Raw genomic sequence first — 21442 nt, forward strand, 5'->3', positions numbered from 1 at the left:
CTGAATATATAGATTAATAAAAATAATTTATTAGGCAGCTTACAACTTGTGTCTAGCCTATACACCGAATATTACAATTATTACCCCTCCTATCATTTAAGTTTGTAGCCTATATCGTTCTGAAGAATCCTTACCGGCTTAGCTGGTCCGTCTAAATAATATTACTCTTTTAACTGGATACAGCAGTTAGAGGAGGCATAAAGCATGCATACAGTATACGTGCAGTAAAACGCATCATCGTATCATTTTCATCTCTTATTGAACATCAGTATCAGTGTCTGTATCCATCCGTTTCTCTATACCATGGTCTTTTATAAAATGGGAGATGAATTATTTATTTTCTTTTTATTCATTATTTTTAATATTAACATGAGAAATACAGCAAATAGAAGACAAGCGCTGGTCATATAAAATGGATTGTTGTAGTTCTGGGTCAAATCGTAAATCCAACCTAAAACAAAAATAAAATAATGAATGAATTATTTGGTGATAAAGATTTGTAACGCGCACATCTATTGTTGGTTTCCATGAGACGCAAGAAAGTAGACGCAACGCAAGAGCAAGTTGACCATTCACAACCGACAGTTCGATTAATCCATCACCTGTGATTGGTCAAATCACTTGCGTTGCCCTTACGTCTATCTCTAGTGGGAACCGAGCATTAAGGCATGCACTGTATTTGTTTTTATTGGTTAGTTAGTGTGAACGCATCTATTCTTCGACAACACTCAGCACTAACTATACCCATTTTTCATGGTTTTGTTTTTCTCCGACTTAGGCCTACGGACCGGAAACCTGCCTCGGTGTGATTGTTATTTTATTATTGTTAAAATGTCCAGGTGTTTTTAAAATTGTTCCATTGTAGTTTACAATGTCTTAGTCAGCGGAAATGACCGGACGATCTGTTGTAGGTTCTCAATCATCTTTTTTTTATTTTCCAACATACATCTTGTGTCTTCATCAACAATGGGCAACTTGCCGAATATCATTGACTCACCTGCCAACCCTGTATTATCCAACAGTAAATTATTTTAGACGTGTCCGAAAATTAAATTATCGGTATTATTGCCGTATATGCTGTACCAGATATACTGCGGGGATCCAGTCGAGTCTCCATAATGCAAAAATCGGCCTATTTAAAGTCGCGTGACCTTTTCAAAGTCGCCCCCTTTCAAGTCGCCCCCTTCTTCGACACTGAGTTGCCCCGTTTATAGGTCGTCCATTCCCAAAAGTCGCCCCTTTTCAAGTCGCCCCTTCTTCGACATTGATTCGCCCTATTTATAGGTCGTCCATTCACAAAGTCGCCCCTTTTCAAGTTGCCCCTTCTTCGACGCTGAGTCGCCCCTTTTATAAGTCGTCCATTCATAAAGTCGCCCCTTCCTAAATCATTCGTTGCTGTATACTTATACTAACCTGTAAGTAAACTTGCTGTAAAGTCGGCAAAACCATAGGACAAAATCGTGAAACCAAAAGCGCTGTTGAATCTCTCGATACCAACTTTCTCCTTGACAATAACTGGACCAAGTGGCGCAAAAAAACCCATCGACAAACCAATACAAAACGACAAGATTTGACTCCAGAGATACGAAGATACGAACGTCAAAATTAACAATAATATTGCAGTTAGTACCAAGCTTGAAATAAACAAGTTAATCGCTGTTATATAATGTCTGTCCACAAGGAACCCGTGAGTGAGACGAGATACTATACCTCCGATGCCCATCAAAGAGAGGAGGAAACTAGACTTTGCTGGTGTGAACCCTACCCATTCAAATCTTGCAACAATGTGTACAATAGTTCCCATGTAACCTACTGAAAAAAAGAACATGACTGCGAATATGATGACAAAATCCAGATTGCGGAATAGGCGTATTTCAAACACTGTACAAAAGGCGTCCGGAATCCGTGCCATATATGACAATATTCGTCGTAGGTCAGAGTTCATAGTTTCCTCTTGCGTATCATCTGTAGATATGTTAATTTCTGAAGTCTCGTCGTTTTGGTGCTCGGCTAATTCGTCGAAATCATGTAAAGTCTCATCAAACTGATTGCTATCGTCTTCTAAAGGATTCAATTCGTCTCTAGTGTTAGCTATTGAATATTTGACTTGATCATTCGTCTCGTTTCCATGGTCTACCTTATCCTTCTTTAGGCATACGTTCGTCGATTTTTCTAAGTCTGAATCTATAGCAGGATGAGGAGCAATAAGGGCGCCTGCCACACAATTATGAAGGCACACAGCAGCGATTATTCTGTAGCATTGTCGCCATGTATAATACAACCTCAGAAATTCAAAAAACGGTGGAATGGCGAAAATTCCTGTAGACACGCCAGCGAAGACAATTCCATTTGCCAACACGTAATGTCTTCGAAAGTAGAACCCCATAATAACCGAGCAAGTTGTAAAGGCAAAACTGACCCCACAGCCTATAACAAAAATATAAATATACAGTTTTTATATTATATGTACCTTGTATAATAATTCGTGACACCACAACCAGACAGTTACACGCGCATTCAAATAGTAACGAAATATGTACGCTTTCCTTTCCTAACATTAATGAATGTACGTGCGCGTGTAAAAACCAATGAAATATTTATGTGCGTGTTCAAACACTGATGTACGCGCGCGTTCAAACACCAATGAAATATGTACGCGTGCGTTCTCTTGATTGAAATTGAAGGTTTCGGTACAGTGTTCGTTCTCCAAAATGTTGTAGTACTATTATAGAAGTATATTACATATAATTTATAATTTTACCTGTTAATGCTGAAGTACAGAACATCTGAGAGTATGTTGCCGTAACAGAACTTAATACAATCGAAAGTGCTACTAATGAACCACTGCTCATGAGTGTGACACGAAATCCAAACTTGTTACACACAAAGCTTGCCACAGGACCTTTAAAAGAATTATATTTACGTTTCGGTCCTTTCTTCTATCTTATTTAATATTGAAGGCCTACAATTTAATTTATATTTCTAGGATATTGCGTGGCACTTAGAAATACTATTACTATTTTAAACGATTGACAGGGAACTCTTGGCCATTGATATATATAAAACGAATAATAAAAGAATTTGACAGTCTTTACTTTTCATGCTTTTATAAAAATCTGTTGTAATGCTGTAATGATCTGTGACGAAAATACAAAAGTTAATTTTTTTGAGAGACCATTCAACTATAACACAACTTAAAAAGACAACGGATAAGAAACACTGCCAATACCATAATTCTGTAAACGATAACTAATCCATTTACGGCTTGTAATTTTCTTTTTTGGGTAAAATAAATACTTAATACTGTCATGACTTCATGACGCAACGCAAACCACACCGCCATTAATTTGACCAATCAGGACGCGATGATCATTGCGAACTGCGTCTACGTCATCGTTGCGTCCAACGGTCCTACCGTGGGCACCAAACTTTAGTGAACTAGTTATCTTGTTTTTATTTTCAACTACTAAATAAATTATTTGTATACCCAGAAACAATTTCGGTAATTAACTTACTCATAAATGCAGTAAAGAAGAGAGAAATGCCAGTAATCATGCCAGCTTCCCGAGATCCAACGTCAAACTCTTGTTTGAAATCCTCCAGGAAAACGGTTAAACTCAAAGTAACACCTTGACCTAGTGCCATCCCCATAAATGCAGAAAAGAGCACAACCCATGACCAACCACGGTCTAACGCTAGATTTCTTCCACAACTCATTCTCCTCTTATCCTCTGATATCTTTCTCCAGTGATCTACGCCTTCTCTTACCGTCTGCTCTCTCTACCAAAATGTCCAATTTCTCAGTCGTTTTTTGGTCTTATCATTTTGAATAATATTAACAATTGTATATATGACATTACAAATTGCACCTGTACTGTACGTACTTTCTCAACCGATCAGGCCTCTTCAATATTAATAGTTTAATCTACCAGCAATGGATTAAACCATTCTAATATGGGGGCTTGTACTTTTTTTTGGCTGGATGATACTTTTATGTATACCGCTGGAGTGAAGTACTGAAAATACCGAAACGTTTCAATTCGGGCAGATGAATAAATACAGTGTAAAGTAAAGGAATATATTTTTCTACTATCCATATTTTGCCACCATATTATCGTTTACCAGTTAATTAAAAGCAGTAATATATTGAATAAAAGCACGAGGCCCGACGAGGAATCGTCGGTGAGTTGAATCCCGACGAGACGAGTCTTGATATAGCATCGGGCATATTTTTTAGTTCGTCTCGGGCCTCTTCGTACGGCGCTGCATGAGTTGGCCTTATGGAAGTTATGAGCTAAGTTTGTCACTCACTGTGTTGATCCGATTAAACTAGCAACATAGTGGTTCACTCTTCTCCGATTATATCCCAAAATAATTTTAAAACATGTACATTAACCATATATTTTTTTTTATTGAATTCTTTCTCCAATAAATCCATTCATTATATTTTCCTTACAAACATATTACATATGAGATCCTTCTTTTCTACGTCGTGCAGCTGTTAAGCACTAAGATATTAACAAAAATTATTATTGATAATTGGTAATCAACCCCATCTCCATCCCTTGGGCTCACCTTGTATCATGTCTGTTCACACAACTCGACTTATAAGAATTAGGGTGACACTAGTTGATATACTGTTAAGAATTAGGCGACCCTCCCAACTTTCGGTTAGCTCGGACTGTTGGGAATTAGGTGACCCTCAGTTCTTTGATTGGTTCGCACTGTTGGAGAATTAGGCGACTCGCATTCTTTAGATAGCTCGGACTGTTGATCATCAGCACTATCGGTACCTATTTCATATAATGGCAAGCTGAGATTTTCTTTCTTTCTATTCATTATGATTAATATCAACATTAAGAGAGCACCAGACAAAAGACAAGTGCTAGTCATATAGAACGATTTGTTGTAGTCTTCTGTCAAATCGTATATCCAACCTGTAAAAAAAAAATATATACATGATTTAATAACTATTTCTATGGACAAGCTAACCTGAAGGAAATGATACAGGCATAGGCATGATGTCTGGTATTGAACTTTTCAATAATCAATATACCTTTTGAAACGTAACACATGATGTACCACAGACTTTATTTCAATGAATACTTTTTTTATTTTTTATATATATTTTGAGTGATAAAACGTATACCAACCTACAGATAAGCTACCAGTAAAATCAGCAAGTCCATAAGATACAATCGTCAATCCAAACGCGCTGTTGAATCGTTTGATCCCCACCAGATCCTTGATAATAACTGGAGCAAGCGGAGGTAATAACCCCAACGATATACCAATACAAAATGACAATATTTGGCTCCATAGATACGAGGATACGAATGTTAGTAAAAATACGAACAATGCAGACATTACCAGGTTTATAAAGAAAAGGTTAATCGCTGTTATACAATGTCTGTCCACAAGGAACCCGTGAGTGAGACGAGATACTATACCTCCGATGCCCATCAAAGAGAGGAGGAAACTAGACTTTGCTGGTGTGAACCCGACCCATTCAAATCTTGCAACAAAGTATACAATAGTTCCCATGTAACCTGCTGTATAGATGTAAATAATTGAGAATAAAATTATAAAATCCAATTTGAGAAACAGCCTAAGTTCAAAGACTCTACAAAAAGCGTTAAGAAAATGTGCCTCATACGAAACTGTAGAATTTGTTTTAGTATTTCCTGGTGTAGGCCCTTCCATGTCTGGGTCTGAGCTTTTCTCATAAATCTGCTGATGCTGTATATCGACGTCATCTGATGCTTCAGGAAGTTCGTTATTTTGATCTTCTAAAGACATTGTTTCTTTATCTTCGTTAGTGTTAGCGACTGTATATTCAATTGAGTTTATTGTTTGGTTGTCACCGTCCGGTCCTGGCTGCTTTGTGTCTACTCGCCTCGGTTTCGTCAAATCCGAGTCTACAGGAGGATGAGGAACAATAAGGGCCCCTGTCACAGAAATATGAAGACAGATAGCGGCGATTATTCTGTAGCATTGTCTCCAAGTATATTGAGAATTAAGAAATTCAAATAAAACGGGAAGAGCAAACATTCCTGTAGAAACTCCAGCGAACACAATTCCATTTGCCAACACGTAGTACCGCCTGAAGTAGAACCCCATAATAACCGAGCATGTTGTATAGGCAAGACTGACTCCACAACCTATAAAGAAAACATGAACATTTGAAAACAAACCACGCCCATTCGGGTACGCGCTTTAAAAAAAAGACTTTGTGATGGAAGGTAGATTTTCACGGTAAAATACACTTATAACGCTTACAACGTCACATTTATAACAATGTATGTTGAAAGCATTGACAATGTAGAGTAGTATTGAAACGTCATGGGTCCAAACTAAGACGTCTTCTACAGTATACTTACTTGCTGAAAGTCTAAACTAACTCTTCTTCTACAGTATACTTACTTGCTGTAAGTCTAAACTAATTCTTCTTCTACAGTATACTTACTTGCTTAAAAGCCAAACTAGTTCTTCTTCTACAGTATACTTACTTGCTTAAAAGCCAAACTAGTTCTTCTTCTACAGTATACTTACTTGCTTAAAAGCCAAACTAGTTCTTCTTCTACAGTATACTTACTTGTTGAACAGCCAAACTAATTCTTCTTCTACAGTATACTTACTTGCTTAAAAGCCAAACTAGTTCTTCTTCTACAGTATACTTACTTGCTGAAAGTCCAAACTAACTCTTCTTCTACAGTACTTACTTGCTGAAAGTTCAAATTAATTCTTCTTCTACAGTATAGGCCTACTTATCATTAGTTGTATTTTTCGCCAAATTTACCTTTTAACGCGAACGTTGTTTAAATTATTTTTAACACGTCTTTTGTCCCGAAACTCTTTCTATACGTCTGTAAACCAAGTCTAGCAAACTTTAGTACATCAACAAAGTTATGTTTGCAAGCGATTACGTACCTGTTAATGCTGAAGAACATAAGATCTGAGGGTATGTTGTCGTAAAAGAACTCAGAATCATTGAAACTGTTATAATCAAACCACTGCTCGTGATTGTGGCGCGAAAACCAAATATGTTGCAAACATAACTTGCTACAGGACCTTTGAAAAAAACAAACAAATTAACATTTTTTGTAGGCCTACTAACTTGCCCATGTTTTACCAATTCAATTACTGCAATACCCCGTTACACAGGGACTTGGTCACCTAACTTTACAGGCAGATGTACCGTATATATATATTTTTTCTTTTACTGTATCAGCCTCACATGCTTCGAATTCATTAGTTAGATACTGTAGGCCTACTGTTTGACGCACCGTGGCTGTATTGATATGCATGAGTGAACAATGAGGAAGAAATATACATACTTATAAATGTAGTGAATAACAAGCTAATGCCAGCGATCATCCCAGCTCCTCGTGATCCAACGTCGAACTCTTCTTTCAAATCGTCCAGATATACCGTTAAGCTCAGAATAACTCCCAAACTCAGTGCCATACCGACAAACGCAGAGCAGAGAACAACCCATGACCAGCCATGGTCTAAGTTCGCTACCCTTTTTCCAAAACTCATATTCACCTAATGATCCGGATTGCCCTTTCTGTTCTGTTTTATATGTAATACAAATTAAAAACTGTGATTTTTAAAAATGTTAACCCTATTCCACCTGCTCTAAGCATCATACAAGTTCACCCGTTGTACAACAACCGTATCGTGAATTAAAATCTCTCACAAAAATCATAATGACATATCGACCGACCCTTTGGTGACTTGTACTTTGTAATGTGTATTGCTGGATTGTTGAATGAACAATGAAATTTACACCGTCAGGCTCAAATGCACCTATTTTTTGCTTAATTCCTTTGTACAGTAACACCACCAATATAACCTGTTAGCAATTTTTGATAACCGCATGTATTGCTCTGTCTGTTCCATAATTTGACCTTCAACAGCATTGTGGACGCAACCATTCTAACATACGGATTCTGTTTATGCATTTAACAGTAATATAGCAATATGGACGCAGCCATTCTAACATACGGATATGGTTTTTTTACAGTAATATAGCAATATGGACGCAACCATTCTAACATACGACGGATATGTTTTTTACAGTAATATATGGACGCAACCATTCTAACATACGGACATATTTGTTTATTTAGTGTAATGTAAATATTTTCGTCTACGGTACCAGTAACCAGCAATTATGGATTCAACCATTGTCTACATGGGGATGTATACCTACTTTCAATACTGTATAGTAAATGAAAATATTAAATTCTAAAAATACAAATGTTCCACTTCAGAGAATTTGTATTTTGCATGTTACCTTTTGTAAGTTTTGATCTGGATTGTAACTTTCTATTTGTTATAATTTAAAAGATTACAATAATATAATACACACTCAATAGTGTAATAGCCACAATATTTTTTGTTTTTTTTTAAATTTTTTTTTTACCATATTTAATGAGGGTAATCCATCCAGCTATTGCTGATCATTAGGGACCCTCAGAGGTTCACAAGACAAACATGCACAAGATGCTCTACATAAACAAAGTCTTACTACAAGTCTTTGGGAGTGGAGTTTTAATTTAGTCCTTAGAAAAAATCCTGACATGTGACGGGACTTGAACCCAGGACCCTTGGAGTGGTAGCCAAGCATCATAACCACCAAGCCACAACCCTAACCCCTAACCCCTTACCCTGAACCCTAACCCCTAACCATATTCATAGTCCGTGTATAACGTTTAGAGAGCCAATTAAGCACATATCTACTAAATAATAACTAAGACTCGGGGGTATTTAGTCACTCATTATAGGCTATTTGAATAGGAAAAAGAGTGAGATTCACTCTTCTCTGATTAAACCTGTAAATATCGTTGTCATCAAACCCATATCATCGACAAAGACTGAATAAAAACAACAACAAAAAACTAAATAAAACACCAAAAACAATAATACTGTATAACATTTTCATGTTTTTAGAAATTATTTATTGATAAACAGTAAACAAATCCAACCGTACCCATTGGGCGCCGCTGTCTCGACATGTTCGCTGCACCCCTCTGGTGATTTTAACATCTTCACCTCGGGCTGTTTTTAAACTACTCGCTGTCCTCGTTTTTTAGGGGTATGCTCACACCGTTGACGAGTTTTAAGCTGCGATTCACTTTCTTTTTATTCATTATGATTAATACTAACATTAACAGGCCACCACACAGAAGACAAGCGCTGGTCAAATAAAACGATTTGTTGTAGTCTTCTGTCAAATCATATATCCAACCTGTAAAAAATTGATAACAAATGTATAGAATATTTTTATATAATAATTGTACTGATCGCGAATTGTAACTTTTATGACAGGACATTCAAAGTCAAGACAATGAAAGGAAATAGTCAGTTCCAAAATACATCGACATGGAGAGCAGGTTTGAACTTTTCTCTCTTACAAACCAGTCCGGTTGTTTCCATCAAATTTTGGACAGTAATAATTTTGTCAGATAAACATTAGTAAAGTAATATTTATGTGTGTGTGTGTTTTGTGTAAATGTTTCGGGGTTCGGTTGTTTACTCCAACAACGCAGCCTATTTCCGAAGTATCATGGGAATATTTGGTAATACAATATCACACGGTGTTTCACATGTACCCAGTAGTAACTTAACCCTTGACCTAACTTTGATACAGGCACCACATGTGATGTAAAGGAGATTCTGTATTACCAAATACTCCTGATACCTCGGAAATAGATAGTGGAGATACAGCACTGGGAATCGTCGAAATCTTCTCAACTTTACTTTATTTGAAACACATGGTATGACAAGCCTACGGTGCATTTTTGTGATGATTTGAGTGATAAAGGATACTAACCTACGAAAAAGCCACCAGTAAAATCAGCAAGTCCATAAGATACAATCGTCAATCCAAACGCGCTGTTGAATCGTTTGATCCCCACCAGATCCTTGATAATAACTGGAGCAAGCGGAGGGAACAACCCCATCCACATACCAATAAAAAATGACAGGATTTGGCTCCAAAGGTACGAGGATACGAACGTCAGCGAAAACACAAACGCTGCTGCTAGTATCAAGTTTAAAAAGTATAAGTTAATCGCTGTTATATAATGTCTGTCCACAAGGAACCCGTGAGTGAGACGAGATACTATACCTCCGATGCCCATCAAAGAGAGGAGGAAACTAGACTTTGCTGGTGTGAACCCGACCCATTCAAATCTTGCAACAAAGTGTATAATAGTTCCCATGTAACCTACTGATAAAACGTACATAGTTGTGAATAATATTATAAAATCTAGTTTGAGAAACAGCCGAAGTTCAAAGACTCTACAAAAGGCGTTAAGAAAATGTGCCGCGTACGAAAGTAGTCGTCGTATATAATTTGTTTTAGTATTTTCTGGTGTTTGCACTTCCACGTCTGGGTCTGTGCTTTCTTCATGGATCTTCTGATGATGTATATCTACTTCAGGAAGTTCGTTATTTTGCTCTTCTAATGAAATTGTTTCTTTATCTTCGTTAGTGTTAGCAGCTGTATATTCAATTGAGTTTATCGTATGGTTGTCACCGTCCGGTCCTTGCGTTATTTCTCCTTTCTTTGGATTATTTTGGTCCGTGTCTATAGAAGGATGAGGAGCAATAAGAGCACCTGCCACAGAAATATTGAGACACATAGCGGCGATTATTCTGTAGCATTGTCGCCAAGTATATTGAGAATTAAGATATTCAAATAAAATGGGAAGGGCGCACATTCCTGTAGAAACTCCAGCGAATACAATTCCATTTGCCAACACGTAGTACCGCCTGAAGTAGAACCCCATAATAACCGAGCATGTTGTATAGGCAAAACTGACTCCAAAACCTATAAAGAAAAAAATCAAAGAACATTGAAAACAGGCCATTATTTCGGTTCTACAGCAGCTAAACAGAACAGCGATGTGTTTTGGGTCTTGTTATTTTTATCAACTCGCTTGCGTTGCGCTTACGCCCTTGTTGTTCCATGGTGGGAACCAATAAGACCCATACAGTGAAAATCCTTTGTATTTTTAGTCCCGTGCGTGCAACGCGACTCTACAGCTCACTATGTCGGTCGGTTGGTTGGTCGGTAATTACCTCAAATTTGAGCACGAAACTGCAGCCATGATGTATATGGCCTTGTTCATCATAACATCGTCAAATTTCCCCCTTATGTCGTCATATTTCTCCCTAACGTAAATTATATTCTAAATTTGTCTGCTTCTCCCATACGTACCTGTTAATGCCGAAGAACAGAAAATCTGAGTGTATGTTGTCGTAAAAGAACTCAGAATCATTGAAACTGTTATAATCAAACCACTGCTCGTGATTGTGGCACGAAAACCAAATCTGTTGCAAACATAACTTGCTACAGGACCTTTAGAAAAAACAACAATATTATTGAAAGGACTCAGAAACTAAGTGAAGTACTTGGCAATGGAGAGAGAAGGAGGCTCACTTTGATATTTCGAACCATGTTAAAAGAATACAAGGGTGTGGTATTTAATATCTCATAGGGAAAAATACAGGTAGTCAAATTTTAATTTTTAATTGGATACATAAAATAATACTAATTGTGGCACATGCAAGGGAAAGCAGACGTCATAAGTCAGAATTTTCAAAATTGAGATTTTCACAAATAATAAAACTACATAATACTAGATTTAAAAAAATCAGGCGTTTCAGTTTACGCCTTAGCAAAATGGTATTCTAACTGTTTTATTTCAATAAAACTTCGCACCTTCGTTAATTAATTGCAAAACTTTCATTAAAATCAACCCGCTGGAACACTTTCAATTAAGAATAAAACATTTTATGAAAATCATACATAATTTAAACCATCTTTTTAACCAACATACCACAAAAAATGTTAAAATTTATTTATTTATTTGTCTAAAAGAAAAACACCAAGCTATAAATACTGTTTTCTGTAAAAAATAAAATTAAAAAATAATTGTTCAGCCTTTTATTTTTGGCTGTTTCTACAAATGCGACTTATGTCCGATTTAACTTGCATGTGCCACAATATTGGTAGATGTCATATTTTGCTCGGCTCATGGAGTAACCGGCTCAAAACTATACAAATGACATTACCATCTGCATCAACTTTCCCAATACCGGACACCGTTGGGCCATTATACCTCCATGGTTGGGCTGGCTTATGTCTGGTTTACTGTATTACATAACATCCCTCTCGAGTCACCTTCAACATCATAATTAAGTTAAAACAAATTGCTTAACCTCTAAACCGTGACTATATTGGACCCATGTTGGTTACGCTTAAGACCGTCACGTGACATGCAATAGTATGTTGTTACCCTCGTAAAATATTGTTGAAATAAATAATTAAGTTACAGAATTTGTTACTGGGCAAATTAGATACAGAGGCCTTCCGAGGATCGGTCACTGAATGGCCTATGCTGTCTCGTATTTCAGTTTGGTTTTTAGTGCTGAGAGCGGATATTACGATTGAAAGGGATGCATTGACCATGGAGGTAACCTCCATCCATGCATGAGTGACCTAGTAGCTCTCAAGAATATACATACTTATAAATGTAGCAAATAACAGGCTAACACCAGTAATCATCCCGGCTTCTCGTGATCCAACGTCAAACTCTTCTTTTAGATCTTCCAGATAAACTGTTAAGCTCAGAATAACACCGTAACTCAATGCCATTGCGACAAATGAAGAACATAGCACGACCCATGACCACCAGCCACGGTCTAACATCGCCTTCTTTCTACAAATCATATTCATAATGATTCAGTTGTTGTAGGCCTACTTCTATTTTCATATAATTATAAAATCGTCTGTTTATCGTCCACTACGGAGAACGTCTTCCGCCTGTTACCATGTCATACCATTCAAACAATGATTAACAAATACAACGAATGAAAATAACCTGTCACAATGATCCAAATTACATCATAAACCCATGTGACCTATTTGCTGAGACTTTAACAAAATAAAATATTCGAACACACTATCTTGTTAACAATAGGCCTACAGCTATTATGGTTCGGCCTCGAAATAAACGCACTTTTTAAGCCTAATTCCTTTGTACACCACATCCAATTGCTAAGCGAAACCCGGTAATAATTATATCGATTCATTCAAGCAATGTAGATACAACCATTATCATATAGGGATGTTATTTATGTTTCCAGTTACCCTTTACATTTCATTGAAATTTCTAATCACCTCTTTGACCAAATACATAATCCCATTTATTATGGTAACATAAACATCTTTTTTCAAGCAGCAAAGCATATTTTAATAGTAGGCCTACAGTAATAATTAAAACAATAATTTACAGATACGAGGGTTATTACGACTCAACTATAAAAAGACCGTTGTAAACATGAAACTGTTATTATAGTGCCACATAACAGGGACAAATTTCATTTTAAAATTGTGTTTAGCAATATTGATATAATCAAACTTTTCAAACCAAACATTTTTTGAGTCGAGAAACATAGTTTTGTATTTTATTTTTTGCTATACAATTTTAGAAATGTGTATAGCGATACTAGGTTGTTTTTGTATAGCTTTTTGCTACTGGTGAAATTATTTCCAGCATAAATTCTTCAAATATTAAATCACTTTAGTCATATAATTTAATGTTTAACCTATTCGATTAATAGCTTTGCTGTCCCGTCTGTCGTCTGTCACTTTAAAATACCACATGGTCACAATATTAATCGTTATGTTGTTGGATCTCGAGTGCCAGCACTATCGAGTAGAATATTATAATTAGTGTTAATTACGGTTATCACTGAGGTCTAAAAAAAGAGAGAACGTGCGGTTAACGTAGGCTCAAGTGTCTGTTTAAAAAAAACACAAATCATTTACAGTGATATTCATTTGCATTTTGTATATGTTACGTATGAATGGATCATTTTACACGTTTGTTTTTTTGTAACTTGAATTTTAGAAAGATATTGTTAGTTAGGCCCAGTAGAATAATAGTGTGAATATTTCATCATTTTATTTTTGATTAAAGCATGGACCTATACATTGGATCTATACAATATTATAAAGAGAGTGCATTGTTAAACAAAAATCTTTTTCACAAGATTTTTCTTTCAATAAGAAGTGCGTCATATTAAACGTTTCCGATTACGTCATTCTATAAATTCTATATTTAGACATTACAGAATATAACTTCAACCAATAGAAAGTCGATGCGAAAATCATATGATCAATTCACTAAAAAAACTTATCGAATGGCTAGGCTGCTATGTACACACATCATGCATGATTCATCAGTAAACCACACACGGCGCGAATCAAGTTAACAAGGGTAGCAGCTCTCTCTAGGCTCCAGGACACGATTTTGATTATCTGACAGCCTACATACAGTGGATCCCATACAGTTTGTCTTACAAAGGGAGACAAGAACATCAAATGACCGAGTCAGGAGTTGACCTAGGATTTGACGAGAGTGACGACTTGTCTTTTGATGAAAGTCTGTTTTCTCTGTCAGCAGTATCAGACTTAAAACAATTGCAGTTGAAAGACGATTTTGATTTCTGCGAACTCAAAAGCAGATCAGTGGAAGAGGACAGGTAAGAGGAGGGGTGGTCGCCTATGACCTGTCACAAACATACTTAGGCCTACGGCCTCTGCCCAAAAAGTATACCTAGGCCTGAGCTAATGTATAGAGCATGGTAAAAATGAAAATTTCTCGAGTTCGCTGACTATTTTAATTTACACATTAATATTTTACTTGGCCTAGCTAGGCTAGCCTACTGTACATGTGCTGTAGAGGTCTGATACTTAAATATTATAAGTTTATTTTATTTTTAAAAAATAATAAATAATGCACAATGAAAGCCTGAGCTGCCATACAAATTAGCTATCAAAATGTTTAACTGATGGTAGGGCCTATACTATCAGAAATTTGCACAATCAAAATGATATATTGACATGTCAAATATGCATAAATAATAAATACAATAAAATGTCTACATACAATTACAAATGTTTATTGTTCTTGGTGGAACATATTATTAGCATTATTAATATTATTTCTGATCTTAATCTTGTGTTCTTCTAACTCCAAGTCATGGGTGGGTGATGGTACTGATAACAGGATACGCCCACATGCGATGGAGGATGCTTAAAGTCTTTGGATAGGCCAAGGGATCTGTAATTCATTTTTGGTATTAAGAATTAAAGGCCTTAAACTAAGCTGTATACTGGCCATATCTCCCTATTTCCTCCTTCCCCACCCCTCTCCACCCAGCACAACTACAACCCACGTGGTACTACTATAATACTGTACAGTTAGTATAGTATATTGCTAAAGAAAATAAAGTTTTACGTGGCATGCTTATAGATGCATTCTCATTACAAATTGTTATGATTTGTGTATTTGAATCTAAGTTATTATAAGTCTTCATCCATTTCATCAACACAATTTCCTTGCTGTGTCATATTAATTAGTAGTTTGCGTCATACAGTACATTATAAAATAAAAATAGTATCATCTAAATTGTACTCCTACTGAGACTTCCTACGTTTGACTAATCAATGTTTGCTAAATTGAAAGCTTTGTACCTAAAGGCCTATTTCCACTGACTAAAATTAAAGAACATTTTTTCAAGTACTGTACCTTTTGAAAAATAGTAATATGTTGCTAAAAAAAAACAGTCGAAACACACTCTTAAAAATAAATTCAAGTTACTCTATGGCTGTTGCTGTCAAATTTTATGGTTCCCAGTATCTGAAACTTTGAATGCATTTCTGCTCAATTTTTGCTCCAAAATAACCGTTTAAATCAGTGGGTGGTCGTTGACAAAAATCGTTAGACTTACACAAAAATAATTCAAACGTTACTGCAGTGTAGTTGACTCATATTCAGCAGCTGTCAATCAAATAACCGTTATTTCGCTGCCTTTTAAACCGGTTACCACAAAATTGTGCTTTTTCTGCTTCCAAGAAAATGGAGTTGATTTTATTTACACCGTTTTTAACCGGTTATTTTTATGCAGCAGAAACCGGCCCTTAGCTGTTCATATGCAGTAATTTGTTTGTTTACATGAAACATTTGCAATGTTATGGTAATAAGATACAAACTTGGCACTTTTCTTACAAATAAAATCAGGTGTTTTTGTTGGTGTATTTTTTTAGAATGAAATGATGCAACAAATCGTCTGTCAGGAAAGACAGTATAGGAAGGATGTAAAATAGAAAGTAATGATAAATTGCATTGTTCTAATCTTGTTGTCTTCAGTGAAGTTGGCCTCTAAATTTTATTACAGCTATAGATACAATTTGAGCAATTGTAGTATCCTAAACCATGTTAAGTCTTATAACAACAGACTGTCCTAGGAATCTCAAGTACCACGTGCCCATTTCTTAAATAACAAAAACAATGATGTAGCAGATTTAGGTCTGAAGACTACTGTGTATAGTTTTAGATAACTTTCCTGTATTCATATTATTAAGTAACTGTAAGTATTGTGACTTCATGTTTGTTGTTATTGTATACTGTTGTAGACCAATTGCTCACTGCTGCCCCACCAATCAGATTAATTGAATTGAAGTTTTTTTTCTCATTATGTTGTCTTGTTGTATTGAGTAAAAATAACTATTGTGAGGCATTTGATAAACAGGCAAACTGCCTTAAAATATTTTGACATTTCATTGACACGTTTTAATTCAGAACAGTATTACATACTTTTATTACATATTATTACATACTTTTATAACGTATTACATACTTTTGTTACATATTACATACTTTTATTACGTATTACTATTACATACTTTTACAATACGTTATTAAATTACATACTTTTATTTCGAAAAGAAACTTGAAACTACAGAAAATGCCAATTTCGTGTGTTGAGGTCCTTTACTGTCTTTGGCTAAACAAATCTTGAATTGAACTACTTGTATGAGACATGCCTTTCCTTTGTGGTCTGTAGGAGGGGTTAGCATACAGTAGGAGTATATAGACAAACACTAATAGGATAGAGAAAAACATTGACATTTAATGTTTGTTTAATCAGAATGTTAAAAGAGTCTTTTGATGTGAGAGATGGAGCCGTTTAAGGTGTGGGTGTTTAAACAGGGCTAAAAGTGCTAGGTGAAAATTGAGCTAGGATAGGCATTGGGATGGGTTGGTGTAGATTAAAGGTTTAAGGTGTGGGTGTTTAACCAGGGCTAAAAGTACTAGGTGCAAATGTATATAGGATGGACATAACTTTAGACTTGGAATGGGTATGTGGAAATTAAGTTTAAGGTGTGGGTGTTTAACCAAAGCTTAAAGTACTAGATACAAATGTATCTAGGATGGACATATGATGGGGGTGGGGGAATGTTGTTTAGCCTTGTAATCTGTACCTCTATACCAATGAACAAACCAGATTTTTTTTTTAATGAATATTTTCCTAAACACTTTTAAACATAGACAATTTCTAAATTAAGCGAATTATATTTGGTTATGATGGAAGTTTATGTAATTATGTGTTTGCATTTATGAAAAATGTTACGGAAATATGTGAACGTCATCATAATGTGATATTTTATCAGATCATAAAATTGCAATTTAATATTTGGAATGACGTTAAAAAAAGTACAGTATCTTTTATTTCATCTAATGAGGAAGTGATGAAGTTATTATTCTAGACACGGTAGTTGAGGTTTTATACAAAGTGTACATATTGCTAAATTTACTTCGTCATTTAATATTTGACCCCCTGGATTATGTCCATAATAAATTGTATACTAGTAATAATAATAGAATGTGTGTATGTTGCAGCTTATGTGGGGAATTCCCAGTTATTGGTTATTGTACTATAAACTTCATTCAATGATGAACATTCAAACCAAAGGAATATTGCCAAAATAAAAATCAAACCACAGCCAGACATATCCAGTCAGCTTTTATAGCAATAATGGATTAAATGACTATTAATGAGGCAGTTCCTTATTAAATAAATCAATGATAGATTGGCACTTATTCAATGTTGTATCTTTGAATAAAAGGTGCTGTTAAGAATTGATTGTTTACCCTGTATAGGGATAATGTCAGATTTAGTTTATAAGAGTTACTGCAGTAATGCAATTTAATGTATGATTTTAGTTTGGCACAATTTAGTTATTCTTCATGAGGCAGTCACTACGAACAACAATAAACATGGTTACCCAAAAAAGTTTGCTATTGTACTAATTCTAAACACGCTGTGTCTACACTATCAAACTAGTTTGACAAAAAATGTGGGATGTGTCCAAATATGTTTGTTACATCATCATGTCCATATAAGGTTTGATAGTGTAGACAGAGCTTTAAACAGCTTTTACAGTTTTTTTTATAAAACAGTGAAATAAAATGTGTTTAATAATTAATTCAGTAACTCCAGTAGATTAATTTAGACATGGTCACTACTTAAGTATTCTATAGTCTATTGATTAGTTTTCTGTTGTAAGTCAAATTCATCAACAAACAACATGTCTACTAGTACCACCACCATTTGGATCATCTCCAAATATTTTCTATTATCTTTTTGTTACCAGCATTTGCAAGATACCTTGCATGGCTACACTAGTGGGTCACGCTGCAATATTTGACATTTGACCTTTTGACATTATGTAAGTTCTGAAATGATATACTAAGGTATGAGGTTTAATATAAGTAGAAAATCAACCATAAGCAACAAGAATTGTAAGGTAAAATACTAATTATTGATATCAAATTAATTGATGGATAAAGTTTGTGGAATAAAATATTTTAAATTAAATTAAAAGTTTTTAGCTAGGACTATTATGTAGTTATCTAGATTCAGGTACTGTGCAGTATTAAAATGTTGTAATTTGTTCTCGGACAAAAACATTGTAATGGTCAAAATTTTTAATTTTTACGCTACCCTCTAGGCTAGAGGTGCACAATTCTCCCTTTTGATAGTTAAACTTAAAGACACCTTCCCTACGTTTTTTAGATCTATTTTAAGATCACAAACTATATTTAATGTAAAAATAATACTATATGGTCCTATTGCGATAACTTTTTTCGTCTTTAAATGGTTAAAAATGTGAAAAATAAGTCGATTCTAATAATTATAGCGGCCCGCTATAAATCCCAAAATGCATTGCGCGCTGATTGATATTTCTGTTTTTCTTCTGTAATTCACCCACTTTTCGATCGATCTTGAGGCCAAAACAAATGAAAGACTCCTAACTTTTCAGCGAAAATACCGGGTTTTCCCCAATTTGTATTAACGGAGTCTGGCAAAAATAGAAAGACAATTAATGCAGCAACTATACAACGTCAGGCTAGGTATATAGCTAGCGTACGATGTTCGTACGTTAACGATGTTTACCAGCCAAGCCTACAAAACTAAGCCTAGCTAGGCTAGGCCTAAAGACCGTCCACGAGAGGTCAGTCGCCGCGAGCTACTTAGGTAGTGCATTGTTTCTCACTTTTTATCATAATTTACCATAAAACGTACATTTAAGACAAGGAATGACCTGGTTTCATGTTTTTAAAGTAATATATATGTATTATTTTTACAAAACGTCACAAATTGTAGGGAAGGTGTCTTTAAAATGAAATATGAACTTCTTTTTTTTTACTTCTTCTTTTTAGAAATTTATTTTGGCAGTCTCAATGTTATATGTTAGCGTTCCCCTGTTTAAAAAATCCTGGATCTGCCCCTACACATACAGTACCATAGCATCAGTATACTGACAATACTTGCTTGCTCCATTGTCGGTGGTAGACCAATATCTGCAATAAACCAGAGATGTCATACTTTTTTAAATAGTGTTCTTTTGTGTACATTTGGCCGACAGCTTAATGTCCCATCTTAAAGATGAGGCAATGAGAAGAAAAAAGAAAAGCATCTTCTTAGCTTTGATACACTGGCAGTGAATTTTGTTTGTTGAGTTTGACTTTAACTTTTAATATACAGTAACTAAAACTTTAATGTGATAGAAAGAAATATATGTTTGTCGCCCTCTATTTGTCTAATATCTCACAGTTACAATAGAGGTGACTGGATAAACACTTTTACAAAAGGCCTTGCAATCGAAAATCAGGAAGTAAGAATCTACAGTTGAAAGGTTAAAGTGCGAGTTGTTGTTTATTTGACCTCATGTGTAAATTGTATTCCCTGTAGTGCCATAATTATATACTTAATAGTTCAAGTTCATTATCATTAATAGAAGATTTACACTATTGTTTTATATCATTATGATGTGCTGATATTGAGGAAGATCTGGAAGCCAATATTAGTACAAGAGCCAGGGTAACTAAACATGTACTTTATTTGTATATTCCAGTTGTATGCCTTGTTCGAGTTATATGTTTTATTCATTGTATGTACATTGTGTGATATATTATTTACATACAGTGGCAAATATCTGGTTTTATAAGCTTCTATGCTTTTGTTGTGTATACTGCTGTGTACATGCATTACTAAATCCTAAACATATTTTAGTACAATTTATGTTAATACTGTCCTTGCTACATTAATATGGTTTTGTTTATTATTAATAACTTTATGAAAAAACCATATGAATGCGAAGAGTTTTGTACTATAGTTCAAACGACATGTTGAATCTTTTTACTAATATCATATGTGTCTCATTCGTATTGTATATGAATTATAATAGGATGATTTTTAATAAACATAGACTTATACCACCAATTATGTGGCAACTTTACACTGACTAAGGGACCATTAGAAGATGCAAGTTGTGTATATGATTATGACATGTAGTCCAGTACAATCTGAGATGGTTTTTTCAGTATAAAGTGTGCGTACAAAGTTTTTGTGAACTGCTTTGATCAGCATGGATAAAATAAATCAAAGAATGAAAATGAGATAAATTAAGCTGACAGTGATGTTGGTTACAGATATAAATGGGTACTAGAAAAAAACTTGATAAATAAAATTTTGACTGATATAAATTGCTGGTTGTTTAAAATTCATCTTGAAGTCAGTGTCAATATATTGCAGTAGATGTGATTTATGCTGGTATTTAAATTTAGGTATGCTGGTAGGTGGTTGTGATTCTACCTATTAGCACTTGGGTACAGGTTGATAATGTGGAGACTGAAAAATCATTAGGAATTTGTAAGGAGCCTTTACTATAAGCGTGTCGGTCTATTGGTTCTTCCAGACTATTTTTTAGCATCATGGAACCATGATGAAAAAAAATTTCAATTCATTTTGCTCCATAGCACCACTTGGTAGGACCTTCTATGCTGTTTTTTCCTCTGTATTACATTGTGTGTACTGTAGTTCTTTAGGTGTTTTAGTCGAAGGTAGTTTACTTGTAAAATGTGTAGCTGAGGAGTGATAGTACTAATATTTGCCTAGATAATAACAACATGAGTATCCCAATTTTGTTCTATTATTTTTACATAATTATTACCATGATTTTATGCATGTTATGTAATACGAATTCAGTCTTTTTCATTGTTAAATTAAA

At 35.0% G+C, this 21442-nt stretch overlaps 3 protein-coding genes across 4 annotated transcripts in view; 1 reads left to right on the forward strand and 2 right to left on the reverse strand.

The window, feature by feature from the left end:
* Positions 1–17: 17 nt before the first annotated feature.
* Positions 18–7964, reverse strand: LOC140058317 (uncharacterized). Its single transcript, XM_072103880.1, has 9 exons — positions 7338–7964; positions 6931–7071; positions 5154–6161; positions 4677–4937; positions 3930–3988; positions 3516–3780; positions 2762–2902; positions 1414–2427; positions 18–451 (listed from the first exon to the last, which is right to left on the reverse strand). The coding sequence occupies exons 1-9, from the start codon at positions 7540–7542 to the stop codon at positions 312–314; spliced, it is 3234 nt and encodes a 1077-aa protein (XP_071959981.1). The 5' UTR covers positions 7543–7964; the 3' UTR covers positions 18–311.
* A 1023-nt stretch (positions 7965–8987) lies between these two features.
* On the reverse strand, positions 8988–13097 carry LOC140058676 (monocarboxylate transporter 14-like). The gene is made up of 4 exons (XM_072104374.1): positions 12544–13097; positions 11234–11374; positions 9842–10843; positions 8988–9256 (listed from the first exon to the last, which is right to left on the reverse strand). The coding sequence occupies exons 1-4, from the start codon at positions 12752–12754 to the stop codon at positions 9078–9080; spliced, it is 1533 nt and encodes a 510-aa protein (XP_071960475.1). The 5' UTR covers positions 12755–13097; the 3' UTR covers positions 8988–9077.
* A 1131-nt stretch (positions 13098–14228) lies between these two features.
* The window catches only part of LOC140059501 (microphthalmia-associated transcription factor-like), a 47758-nt gene continuing 40544 nt past the window's right edge, over positions 14229–21442 (forward strand). The window contains exon 1 of one of the 2 annotated variants that reach the window (XM_072105430.1): positions 14229–14565. In XM_072105430.1, the coding sequence (XP_071961531.1) occupies positions 14405–14565 (161 nt within the window). In that variant the 5' untranslated portion in view covers positions 14229–14404. Of the gene's footprint in view, positions 14566–17503; positions 20254–21442 lie in introns of those variants that run through there. The other variant, XM_072105431.1, reaches the window with a different exon arrangement.

The sequence above is a fragment of the Antedon mediterranea genome, chromosome 9, assembly GCF_964355755.1.
Source record: "Antedon mediterranea chromosome 9, ecAntMedi1.1, whole genome shotgun sequence".
Lineage (NCBI taxonomy): Eukaryota > Metazoa > Echinodermata > Crinoidea > Comatulida > Antedonidae > Antedon > Antedon mediterranea.

Bases quoted from the DNA above. Each gene is read 5' to 3' on its own strand.
- LOC140058317 (XM_072103880.1), bottom strand. From the start codon at position 7,542: ATGAGTTTTGGAAAAAGGGTAGCGAACTTAGACCATGGCTGGTCATGG. The intron at 6,162-6,930 runs GTACGTAATCGC...TTTTCTTTATAG, and splicing joins ATGTTCTTCAGCATTAACAG to GTTGTGGAGTCAGTCTTGCC. The intron at 3,781-3,929 runs GTAGATTAAACT...ACATTTTGGTAG, and splicing joins AATGGTTTAATCCATTGCTG to AGAGAGCAGACGGTAAGAGA.
- LOC140058676 (XM_072104374.1), bottom strand. From the start codon at position 12,754: ATGAATATGATTTGTAGAAAGAAGGCGATGTTAGACCGTGGCTGGTGG. The intron at 10,844-11,233 runs GTACGTATGGGA...TTTTCTTTATAG, and splicing joins CTGTTCTTCGGCATTAACAG to GTTTTGGAGTCAGTTTTGCC. The intron at 9,257-9,841 runs GTTAGTATCCTT...AATTTTTTACAG, and splicing joins TACTGGTGGCTTTTTCGTAG to GTTGGATATATGATTTGACA.